The sequence below is a fragment of the Vigna umbellata genome, chromosome 1, assembly GCF_029865625.1.
Source record: "Vigna umbellata cultivar VRB3 chromosome 1, Vumbellata_1.0, whole genome shotgun sequence".
Lineage (NCBI taxonomy): Eukaryota > Viridiplantae > Streptophyta > Magnoliopsida > Fabales > Fabaceae > Vigna > Vigna umbellata.
In genome coordinates, this window is record NC_142165.1 from 70,018,948 (window position 1) to 70,031,671 (window position 12,724).

The 12,724-nt window shown below is 35.0% G+C and overlaps 2 protein-coding genes across 4 annotated transcripts; one reads left to right on the forward strand and one right to left on the reverse strand.

The window, feature by feature from the left end:
• Positions 1 to 630: 630 nt before the first annotated feature.
• On the forward strand, positions 631 to 2,881 carry CRR28 (Tetratricopeptide repeat (TPR)-like superfamily protein). The gene has a single exon (XM_047325324.2). It carries the CDS (start codon positions 886 to 888, stop codon positions 2,719 to 2,721), a length of 1,836 nt encoding a protein of 611 aa, XP_047181280.2. The 5' UTR covers positions 631 to 885; the 3' UTR covers positions 2,722 to 2,881.
• On the reverse strand, positions 2,871 to 10,984 carry LOC124847767 (uncharacterized). 3 transcript variants are annotated; one of them, XR_015783511.1, is made up of 5 exons: positions 10,343 to 10,984; positions 5,539 to 6,129; positions 4,749 to 5,040; positions 3,600 to 3,825; positions 2,871 to 3,008 (listed from the first exon to the last, which is right to left on the reverse strand). XR_015783511.1 is itself a non-coding variant. In XM_088104123.1 (4 exons), exons 1-4 carry the CDS (start codon positions 10,874 to 10,876, stop codon positions 3,791 to 3,793), a joined length of 1,452 nt encoding a protein of 483 aa, XP_087960249.1. In that variant the 5' UTR covers positions 10,877 to 10,984; the 3' UTR covers positions 3,354 to 3,790. The 3 variants fall into 3 exon arrangements, 2 of the variants coding, with proteins under 2 accessions (XP_087960249.1, XP_047181281.2); XM_088104123.1 differs by lacking the exon at positions 2,871 to 3,008 and having other exon boundaries at positions 3,354 to 3,825; XM_047325325.2 differs by lacking the exon at positions 2,871 to 3,008 and having other exon boundaries at positions 3,354 to 3,825; positions 5,539 to 6,175; positions 10,350 to 10,983.
• Positions 10,985 to 12,724: the final 1,740 nt, after the last annotated feature.

Genomic DNA, 12,724 nt, shown 5'->3' on the forward strand with positions numbered 1-12,724 from the left:
AGTGGGATGGCTTGGGTGAAGAACATGCTACTTGGGAGGATCTTTCTTATGTACAAAACGCTTATCCTAACTTCAACCTTGAGGACAAGGTTGATTTTAATGGGGAAGGTACTGTCACAAGTGGGAATGACATAAGGGCAAATCAGGAAAAGAATTTAGAGGAGAATAATTCTGTTAGACAGAATGTACAGGTGGCAAGCAATGATACAATTGTGCATAACAGAAAAAGTACAAGGCTGAGGAGGCCCAATATACGTATGAAAGATTATGTGTGATGTGGGGGGTGGTTATATGAGAGTGAGGGAAAAAGGAAAAGGGGGATGGATGGTTCATTTTCTGACTTCTCTGTTAATTCTCTGTTCTTGCATGTTTTTGAAATGATCTCTCTTTCTAGTCAAGGAAGATGAGCACAATAATACAGTAATGTTTATGAAAGACTATTATTCTCTGCTATTACTTACTTTGCTTACTGTCTGTCTGTGATAAATATTACACAAGTTGTAACAACTCCCTAAATATAATTAAAATAAATAACTTGGTAATGATTTGGCTAAAAAGCTGAAGAAAAAAAACTGTTAAACAAATGAGTGGTGCACACGTTCAACATAGTGACATTCTTAGTCACTCTGCGATCTTCTATAATCTACTTCAGTCTTTCACAGAATGAGATATTTTCAAACGTGGTCACCAACCAGGTCACAATTGAATGAAGTGAGCACTCTCTTACTTTACAGTGTCAATATCTTTCTTCTTACCTTAGCTTCCACCTTATCCGCTTCATCCAGTGAAGAAGATAAGGGTTGACATGGAAACATCGATGATCTCTTTACATCAAATTTTCCGAAGAAATCCCTCGTTGTAATTTACTTGATTGAGTCCTTCACCATGTCTACAAGCCCCCCTCCTATGCTTTTCTCCACAGCCACCACCACCAACAGCCACCAAAGCCAACACTTGAGCCACACACACCTCATCCACTTGTTGAACCAACACACCTCTATGCCTCAACTCAAGCAAATTCACGCTCAAACGCTACGCACAGTTGACACCACCCACCCACAAGCTCTTTTTCTCTATGCAAGAATTCTTCTTTACTCCTCTCTGGCTGATCTCAATTACGCCACTCGTGTCTTTCACCACTTTTCGCACCCCAATTCTTTCATGTGGAACACCCTCATAAGAGCCTACGCTCGAAGCACCAACGCCAACCACAAGCACAAGGCCATGGAGCTTTACAAAGCAATGGTGACGGGGAAAGAGAATTCCGCAGTTCCCGATAACCACACGTTCCCTTTTGTTCTGAAGGCATGCGCTTACACGTTTTCTATTTGTGAGGGGAAACAGGTGCATGCGCACGCTTTGAAACATGGGTTTAAGTTAGACACACACGTTTGTAACAGTTTGATTCATTTTTATGCGACATGCGGTCGCTTAGATTCGGCAGAGAAAATATTTTATAAGATGAATGAGAGAAGCGAGGTTTCCTGGAATATCATGATTGATTCCTACGCAAAGGGTGCAAAGTTTGACACTGCTTTGAAGATGTTTGGAGAGATGCAGAAGGAGCATGACCCTGATGGGTATACGATGCAGAGTGTTTTCAGTGCTTGTGCTGGTTTGGGTTCTTTGTCTTTGGGTTTGTGGGCACATGCTTATATTTTGAAAAAGTGTGACAAGAATATTGTGGATGATGTTTTGGTCAACACTGGTTTGGTGGATATGTATTGCAAATGTGGGGAGTTGGAAATTGCAAAGCAAGTGTTTGAAAGCATGCCTGCTAGAGATGTAAATTCATGGAATTCAATTATCATGGGTTTTGCAATGCATGGTAAGGCTGAAGCTGCGTTGGACTATTATGTCAGGATGGTCAAGTTAGAGAAAATTGTTCCCAATTCAATCACTTTTGTTGGTGTTTTATCTGCATGTAACCATAGAGGCATGGTAGACGAGGGCATTGTTTATTTTGACATGATGACTAAGGAGTACAATGTGGAAACAAGATTGGAGCATTATGGTTGTCTTGTTGACCTTTTTGCTCGAGCTGGGCGCATCGATGAGGCTCTAAACGTGGTCTCAGAAATGCCAATCAAACCAGATGGTGTAATCTGGAGGAGTCTTTTGGATGCTTGTTGCAAGGAACATGCAAGTGTTGAGCTTAGTGAAGAAATGGTAAAGCAAATCTTTGAGTCAATGGGGAGTGTGTGTGGTGGTGTTTATGTGCTTTTGTCAAAAGTATATGCTTCTGCTTGTAGGTGGAATGATGTAGGGTTGCTTAGAAAACTAATGAGTGATAAGGGTGTGACTAAAGAACCTGGCTGCAGTTTAATAGAGATAGATGGAACGGTTCATGAATTTTTTGCTGGGGACACCACTCATCCACAGAGTGAAAATATATATAAGTTTGTGAGTGAAATCGATGAGAAGTTACAATCAATAGGTTATTTACCCGACTACTCAGGAGCAACTATGGTTGATGAGGCTAACGATGGTAAACAGAATACTCTAAGATTGCATAGTGAGAGACTTGCCATAGCATTTGGAATCTTGAACTCAAGACCAGGCATTCCAATTAGAGTGTTCAAGAATCTCAGGGTGTGCAATGATTGCCACAGGGTTACCAAGTTGATCTCCAGAATATATAATGTGGAGATAATTGTAAGAGATCGAGCCCGATTCCATCACTTTAAAGACGGCACTTGTTCTTGTATGGATTATTGGTGATTCATGCTGGCTGGTGTTCAAGGTAATATGTATATTTGAAATCACATTCTAGAACAAAAAGGATTGAATTCATTCTTTAAATAGTCCTTATGTTAACAAACAAGGATTGATTTTGTCAACAAATATCTCTTCATATATACGAATGTTATGATTAAATCTCTGAACAAATGTCTAACGACATTATTATATATCAACATATCACTCCATGTTAGTTTATTAAACTACTAGTATTTGTATGCATCTTTCTTCTTCAAGATTCTTATCTTTCGGCTGGGAAATTGTAACATCTGCAAGAATGATTCAAAGCAAAAGCCTCAGTAACAGGACTACATGGATCACACGTACTAGCTGCATTTGGAAATTTTTATCAAGAAATTGTGAGATATATTTTAAAGTGGTTCACCTCTTTCAAAAACAGAACATATGATTCCAACAGAGCATAATGCATAATGTGTGCACCGAATCATGTTGACAAATAAACTTAATGAGTGAATATGATATTGATTTTACAATGCAAAGATCTACCAGGTGAAACCTCCAATCTTTATTTCATTCCATGCAGTAAAATTAGAAACAACTGAGGCAAAATGAATATCTGATTAAAAAAATGTTACTAATCTTTAAAATTCATGTATGACTAAAAATAATTTAGCTCTACTTTTCTGACAGTGTCTATACAAGTGGCTTAAAATACATGAAATAAGAAAAATATCAAAAAAACTAGATACAACAAAATATCTGAATCCATATTAATAAACTGAGATGAAAGCTAGCACTAATAAATAAGAAGCCCAACAAAGGCTCTGCATAAGAGTCGCCTACATTCTAGTAAGTATTGAACACCACTCAATAGTGGATATTGCTGACATGAGCCTTACCAAAATACTTTTAAGGTACAATTTGACCTCCACGAATTCTTCCTTACGAATGCAAGGGAATCACTTGAAATAGCTGAAGTTTTGCAACAAATTCTTAAATGTTATCACATAAAATTCGAAACACGCTTTGGATCACAACGGAAATAGGCCTTGCATTTCAGTAGATTCAAGACTCCAACAAATCTAGCTTGTCAAAGTAGACCTTGCTCCTCAAAGTCTTTTGCCACTGAAACACCAGAACACGACGCAAATGTTAGTTAGTTCAGCACGATAACATATAAGACAACTCTAACCTAAACGTGAGGAAGAAGAAGCCAAATAGTGTAATTGAAGTCTTATGTTTACTTTGAACAACCGAACCAACATCACAGGAATGTTATGATTTCTTAGAATCTCGGTAAACATGCTACATAAGTGGTAGAGATGTAACTTCCTTACTTCTCAGCCATGACCAAATAATATAAAATGGGAAATGCTAATATTCGCTGAATAACTTTTATGACATTTGACGAACTATAACTAGATTTTTCCTTGAAATGAAACAATAACCGAGTCCTTAAGAAGTAGTTGATTTTTCTATGAAGTAGAGCAAAATATGTAAAGCAGGCCAACTTGAAAACTTGGTATAAACAATCATATAGAATTTTGAAGTTCATTAGAGAATTATAATAAATAAAGCCATCAACATTATCCTCAATTCTTCAACATAATACTTCTGTTGTTTTGCTCAACATCCATAATAATTTATAGGATCCAAGATATCTTATAGGTAAGTGCACACAAATTTGGCTGGAAAAAGAGAACAAAAGTGAGAGAAAATAGCTTATAATTTATAAAACTCCGGTTTAAACAAATTTGAATAACAAAATATCTTTTCTAAACGTCAGACAAAAAAAAAACTTTCCGACGCAGAGGTTTCAAAATAATAACAAATCTAGAAAACAGCCACAACCGATGCATATTACTTCAGCGCAATAATCTAGGAATCAATTTGCTATTTTTATATCCTAAATTTTAGCAGAAACAGTTTAATGAATTCCCCATAAAGCACACTCTTTAACCTCAGAAAAAACAGTGAAGTTGATGAAATTGGGTAACAAAACAAGTACAATACTTGAGAAGAAAAGATTTGATAAGGGGAAGACTGACCTTTAGACGAGGGAAGAACCAAAACAACCTGCATGGTGACATTGTTGGGAGGAAGCTGCAAGCGAAGAGGGTAGAGTTTTCCATTCAAAGGACTTCGAGTACACACGATAACTCCTTCAAGCCCCGTCTCTTCCTCAAACTTCCGAGTCAACTGCTCAACCCCATTCCCTTTGAAAGCCAAAGAATAACCCTGCACATTCTCATCATCCACGTCCCCATTATCCTCTGCAACATGGTAGTATATAGTCCTTCCCTCCGACTTTGGTGGCGAACCCACATATGAATCCGTTGACTACAAACACATCCAAATAAAACATTAACAGTCTAATCTTCATACAACACTAATTTATGAATCACTTTCCATGACTTTGTCCCTCAAAATTGGATTTTAGTCTTAGAAGTTACATTTCAATAGAACACATTTTCGGTCCAACTAAAACCTCATCATTCATATTATGCATTAAATTTTTACAGTCACAACTAAAATCAAATTTGAAGATACTTTCAGAAGCAAAGTCAACTATTTCCATATCATAACTAACAGTAGTTCCTTTGCCATCATGTTATTGATACCGATTTTACTAATGATTAATATATGTCTACAACAGAGTACATTAATAAAAACTATTTACTGAACCAATTAACAATTTTCAATTGCACAATAACATGATCTTATCACAATAAAAAAAAACTCTGTATCCCAGTTGACTCCAGGCAATAATTAACATTGAACAATCAATCAGATGCATCAATTAACAAAAGTGAGAAAGAAAAAGGCATATACAGATACCTCTTGTCTGGAGAAAGTAGTGGATTTGATGGAAACGGCAGAGGGAGTAGAGGAATCGAAATCGAGGGAATCGGAGTGAGGAATGGGAGGAGGAGCAGGGGACACGACGTGGATCTCCAACACATCAACATCCCACAAGATCCAATCCTGTGTGGCGGTCCTATGAGGGATATCGTGCGTCACAGAGTTCCTCCAAGGTGGGAGGCCCCCGTTGGCCCTCAGATAGTTCCCGTAACGGGTCTTCAGCTTCACCTGCGCGCCCTCCCGCACAGGCTCCCACTCCACGGAGGAGTCCAGCCGCCGCGGCATGCTCTGCACCACCTTGCGCCCCGTCACACCCAGCAGCAACGGCTGGTTCGACGCCGTTAAATACTTGCCGTAACAGCTCTTTAGCCGTAAGAGGTTGTCGAACTCCGGAATGAGCTCCACCGTCCACTTGGAGTTCCTGGAGGATCCGTTTCGGTCCTGGGTCACCGACTCCTCGTCATCATCCGCCAGGAGGTACTTGTCGTGGTGGCTCCGCAGCCGCACCACCTTTGCGCGGTGGAAGAACTCCATGCCGGAGCGGAACACGGTGTCAGAACTTGTGCTCTGCATAGCAATAGTCGACGGGTTAATCGAAAAATTCGAATTTGTACTATGTATCCGAGGATCAGGGTGGTTGACTGATTGGAGTTTATTTGATTTGGATCACAGATGAAATGCAAGTGACTTGGTTGAGTTGGGCTTAGGTATATATATAAAAAGGAAAATAGAAAGTTGAATTAGTTTATAAAGAATTATATTTTAAACAAAATAGAAGAACTAAATAGTATTGGTTTAGAATAATGAAAGTTTTATAGTTTATTTTGTTTAAGAAACGAAAATAAAAGTGTAATTTTGTATTATTATTTTTTTACTAATGAACGATGTAGATTGGATAGAGTGAAGAGAAAATTGCGGGTGGTGGGTAGTAAGAAAACGAGAAACGCGAGACAAATGAAAGGTACGCGTTTGGTGAATTGCTGCTGAAACTCCGCGTGAGCCACCGGTGATTTGCAGAAGCCAGTTGGAGGAGGTAACAAAAACACTCAGTTTCATAGAATTTTAAACTTTTAACAAAATTAACTGTTTCTTTATGTGTTTTGTTTATGCAAATGAAAATAATTTAATTTTCGAATAAAAAATTTAAAATCACGTCAGAAATTGTACTTTTTATTTATTTATTTCTTTTCTTCACCTTCGTCTGGCATCTCATGAAAACCCATGACGGTGTGAGAATTTTATTGCTCTAAAACTTTAATAGAGCGAACGTAAAATGTCATATGTGAAAAGTTATGTCGACAAAACATCCTCATAAAAAGGACAAAACATTGATCCAAATAATTATTTGGAGTCTTATTACAGCCGTGTGTCTTATTACAGCCGTGGATTAAAACGTAAGTCAAGCACTTATCATTAGTGAAAGATCGTTTTGGATCGTTCAATCCCCATTTTGACTTATTAATGTCCTTTCTGTTTGTGTTTAATCTGTTTGAAAGATTAAGAATACAATAAATGATTTCCAATTTGCTATGAAACGACATTTTCATTTACTCCATGCAAAATAAATTGCATCGCTTATAAGATTTTTGTAGATCTGATTTCATCATTTTTTCATTTCTTACTCTTGCTTAGTTTATTATATTTTCCTTTGAAATTAAAGTTTATCTTTAATATAGCAATATGTAGACGAAATTTTATAATGTAATAGTTTTAAGGAGTTGCTTATTTTTCTTTGAGTTATGAGTTCGTAATTTGTGTTTTCCTATTATAATGTATGGCACGGTGTTTTATTTGGAAATTCAAAATAAATTGTATGTGTTTTCGCTATTTTTGAGGAAGCATGTCACTATTATGTATTTACCTTCTTTATTTTTTTCTATAAGTAAATAGCTAGTTCCTCTTTTATATTGAATATTGAATATAATATATTTGGTAACTGTTTTATTATTCATTCTAATATTTTTTTAATTTTGTAATATTGAAGGTAACTGTTTTCTTTTTAATTCTAAACATATAATATTTATATGACTTGGAACCAAAAAAGTTCACAAAATAAAAAAAAAATTAACATAAGAAAATGTTAATCGAGTCAAAATAGTAATAAAAGTCTCATCGATTAAAACCAATTTATGACTCAATTTATAATAATTGGTTCCAAATTAAGTAAATGGTTTAGGTTTTGTCCAAGTCAACTTGTATCTAAGTCAAACTAAGGTTAATAAAGTCCAAGTTGAGTTAGAGACACATCATGCTAAATCAAGACGACTTTAATCAAAGGTTAAGAAAGGTTAGATTAGGCCGAAGATTAATCAAATCGGTCTAAGTCGAAGATTAACCTGAGTCGATTTAGGTCGAAAGTAAACTCAAGTCAACTCATACCAAATGTTGATTAGAGACAGCTAATTGGAGCATTTTGAAATCTTATTTAATAGTTAATAAAAGGGTTAAATATGCTTTTAGTCACTCAATTATCAAACGATTTTAATTTTAGTCCCTCTTTCAAACTTTGGTACACTTTGATCCTCGTTCTTAAGGAAAGGATAATTTTTTGTCCTCCAAAACCAACGCCGTTAAATTTAATCTGATGTGGCTAATGGTGTGCCAAGTCATTTTTTTTCTGAAACGTGGTGACATGTTCAATGTTCAGTGTTCAGGCAGTGAGACTTCTCTCGTTCATCTCCATCATCCTCTTCAAACATAATGAAAAGATTCAATCTTGAGCCAAAACCGAAACACCCACTTACACAACCAGTGACAATTACAAAGGAGGAATCAAAGAGATATACCCTGAACAAGAAAGGGAGATCAAAACCCCATTTGAGAAGAACCTGGTCTCCTAACACATCAGGGTTGTTGGAAAGCCACGACTTAAGGGAGACCCGATTGGAGGCCAAGAAAGAAGATCACAACAACCCCATTCCCCAAGCAAACCTCGTCTTCTACAATCAATATAGAGATCATCAACAATAATCAAAAACTCGTCCGATACATACATACATACATACATACATACATACATACATACATACATACATATATATATATATATATATATATACACACACACATGACAGGCAAAAAGGGAAAGACAAAGGGAAAAGGAAAAACCCCGTTCCCCCGCCACCAGAATGAGGAAGAGAAGAACCAAAAAATTTTTGGTTGTGTGTGAGAATTACCATTTCCCCAATGATCAAGCATGACTTACTAATAATAAAACAACAATAATTGGACACAAGAAAATTAGCACGAAAAGAACGATCCTCTTAGGTTTGGAGCGAAGGAGGGTCTCCAATGGAAGATAAAAAAATGCGCTGGAGAAAGAATAAATGGGAAAAGGAAGAATGGCGAAGAAGATTGGTGCAGAAACCCTAAAAATCTTAGATCCAAGAATTAAGGGGAAATAGGTGAATAAGAGTTATCTTGATGGTGTTATGTTTGGTGAAAAAGGGAAGTCTTGGTGTCCTGTTCTCTTTTCTTTTCCATAAACTAAACATAACTTGTTTCATCATAAGGTTATCTTTTGCTATGGTTTTGGGAGTGACAGAGCATCTAGAACCTTGACTTGTAGGTGGCGTTGAGTGAAGAGCTAATGGTTGTTCGGAGAAGACAGCGACACTGTGAAGGTGCGATCTGGGCAGAGCTTCTTCGTCACACAACATAGGAAGAGTTTCTTCCTCTTCTGCCATGGCACAAGGTCACGTTGCCACGTTTAAAAAAAAAGCGATGTGGCACACCGTTAGCCACATCAGATTAAATTTAACACCGTTAGTTTTTGAGGACGAAAAATTATAGTTTCCTTAAGGATAATGATCAAAGTGTACCAAAGTTTGATAAAATTAAAATCACTTGATACTTGAGAGACTAAAAACATATTTAACTCTTAACAAAATGAAAGCTTTTTTTAAAAATAAATTGAAAATAATTCATAAATCTATTGATCAAATTGATACATTTAGTCTATAGTCAACAAACTAAAGAGGCTTATGATCATACAATGTCGGCGAAATTAAATATCTATGGTGGGAGATACAATCATTCCACTTGTTTTAATAGTTTTGTTTAATGTTTTATTCTTTAACTAATATAATAAACTATATCACTTATATTTCTTGCATGTTAAAACACCACCCCACGAATTGTATATAAAATCTAATTTCAAAATTAGTGTACACTCTAATTTCTAATTTAATATCCATTGCATCTCTATTTGGTTTAAACGAAACCGTGTTACGTTTTCAACCCTTAAAACCGTGTTATAGGTTTTACTAATAAGTGTATTTAAAATAATGTTAATAAAAGTAAAGAAAAAAATCTTTAAAAAGAAAGACGAGCTGAAATTAACATTTTTTAGAGATAAATGTATTTTTTTTAACACGAGAGGTAACAAATGGAGATATTTTATTCCAAATTAATTGAAGTAACTCATTTATGGTAACAAATGGAGATATTTTTTTAACACGAGAGGTAACTCATTTATGGCAACTCGATTTATTCTCTTTTCTTCTTTATTTTTCAACAACACACCTAAGTGAGTTCAATCCAAGCACGTTGGTTACCACCTAAGAAAATTCAATGTGATATTAATTCATGACAGATACTAAAAACTAAGTGTTTTCTAACAATTAAAGAAAAGTGTTTTTAAGCCTTTTAATAAATACTGCTAATTAATTTTAGATAATGAAAAATGAATTTCGTTATCCTCTCAGAAAAGTTTATCTTAGAAATCAAGAAAATACAAAAGTTGAAGTTGACTAGTAAGAGGAAGAGCGTAAAGACGTACCCGCGACAGTGACGAAAGCGACGTGGGCGAACCCGGTTCTTCCGACGAAAAGTGAGTCTCCGGCGAAGAAAGCAGTTTGTCGGGAAACTCCAGAGGCTCCACAGCCCACAAGATCCAATCATGAGTGACGGAACTATAAGGGTCATCGTGCGTGATCGAGTTTCTCCACGGTAACGTTCCACCGTTCCCTCTAAGGTACTTCCCGCACCAGCTTCTCAGTCTCACGTGGAATCCTTCCGTTATGGGTTCCCATTCCAACTTCCCATCCCAACCCTCCTCCAAACTCCCCTGCACCACCTTGTTCCCCGTCACGCCTAACAGAAAGGGCGCGTCCGTCGCCGTTAGGTAACGTCCGTTCGAGTTCCTGAGACGCACGTGGTGGCTCTTCCCTTTCACGTGCTCCACCAACCATATTGCCTTTCTGGTTGAGCCGTTTTTACTCTGACGGATTTTATGGTGGTCGTCGTCGGCCACCAGGTACTTCCCTAGGTGGCTCCGTAGCTTCACGGCCTTGGCTTTGTTGAAATGCTCCATTCTGTTGTCCCTCTTCCACTGCACTCCACTGCTTCCTCTTGTTTATACGAAGCTGTTATTCGTCGTTTTCACCACTATTTAATATTGAGTGGGAGAATTTTGTATTTTTGGATGGTTAAACATGTATGAATATCGTGACATAAATTTAGAATGTCACATATATAAACCAAAGGAACGAATAGATTATGTGTATAAATAAAATTATATTGCGTAGAGGAAGACTCTTAGAAAGTTGGACTTTTATTATGCGTTGAAATTTGGGATTTTTAAAAGGGACAAGGAAATCAAATGGAAGTTTCATAAACAACATTCTAAGAAAATTAAGAAAAAAGTGAGCTTCATATTTGTTCTAGTAAAATTCACTTTGATTGTTTCTACATCTTCTTAAAAATTTGGCTCATGCATCAATTAGCTCTGTATTTGAAAATATTGTTCTAGAATAGTGTAATTTGTACAATGTTATTAGGTTTTCCAGAAATATATTTATATCTACTAGGTTTTTCTGGTGTTTAATGACTAAACGAAGAACAGATAACGTAGGAAAGTTTTCTACGATGATAAAATACTTTTCTTTGGTTATATATGTTATATGTGTGTGTGTGCATGCGCGTTTTTCTTTTAATGAAAGTGTCCATTTTAAATTTAAATTTATCTAATAATAATCCTTATAATCACAATATCTTTGTAAACTACCATATATGAGTATAAAATAATGTTTTTTCTATACCCTTTAGACATGTTAGGACAACTTTAATCACAAATCATATGAAGCCAACATTATTTTTTTAATTTACCAAACTATTTATTTTGAAAATAATAATCATAGTAAAAATTAAATAAATAAATTCCATTGCTCCTTCTCCAAGAAACTCTCATGGTCGAATCAAAGAACAAAACAACAGTAGTTTTGTAATATCATCCTAAAACTTAAAAATTAACCTATCAACTATATTGTAAATCTATCATTTTTAAAAAGCTTATATAAATGAGTATATATATATATAGTTGTACAAAATATGAAATAAATATAATCTCTATTTTCATTCAGAGACTTATTTTTCTAGCACTTATACCTATATTTCGTAGTTCACATAAATAAAATAAGCATATAATAATAAGTTATTAAAATAATTTTTTACTTAAGAAAATATATATACAAAGGTAACAAAAAAGTTATTTAATTCCATCAAAACATCACTATTTGAAAATAAAAAGATGACATATTAGTAAAAAAAAATGTTTTAACACCAGATATTTTAGACATTATTATACTTTTGGTAACAGAAACATATTTAAATAAGATAAAAAATAAATATTTTTTAATTTATGTTATAAAAAGATATAAAAATCTCTATTTTATTTTGATTTTCCAGAATTGAAACATAAAACTATAAATAAATAAAGAAAATAAAAAAAAAATATATTCGATTCTTATAATAATAGAAATCTAACATATTTCTAATTTAAAAAAAAAATATTTATTTTTAAGAGTATTAAAACTCAGTTAAAAAAATGTGAAAGAAGCACTCTTTTATTTTTCAGTCTGGACTAGAATTCTGAAGGAAAATATTCCATGTCGAAAAAATGAAACATCATTACGTATATTATAGCCTATAAACACAGATTCATCTCGGAATCGAGTTTTCTTAGAACTTAACGTCTAGAAAGTAAATAATCATGTATATTGCATAAAGGAATTTCTATTATTCAACGTTTTTCATAGAAATTTCAGAAGGTGGTTCGTGTAACCTTCGAAGGGACTTTTTCATTGTAAATATGTTCGAGAAACAGAAAATGTGAAGAAGAAAAGAAAATGAAAGAAAAGAAAACACGTCGAATTTGTCACAA

Excerpts from the sequence above, each read along its gene's own strand:
- CRR28 (XM_047325324.2), top strand. The coding sequence starts at position 886 with ATGTCTACAAGCCCCCCTCCTATGCTTTTCTCCACAGCCACCACCACC.
- LOC124847767 (XM_047325325.2), bottom strand. The coding sequence starts at position 10,876 with ATGGAGCATTTCAACAAAGCCAAGGCCGTGAAGCTACGGAGCCACCTA. Across the intron at positions 6,176-10,349 it reads CCCACGTCGCTTTCGTCACT|TACAAATTCGAATTTTTCGA; the intron begins GTCGCGGGTACG and ends TCGGATACATAG. Across the intron at positions 5,041-5,538 it reads CTACTTTCTCCAGACAAGAG|TCAACGGATTCATATGTGGG; the intron begins GTATCTGTATAT and ends ATGTGTTTGTAG.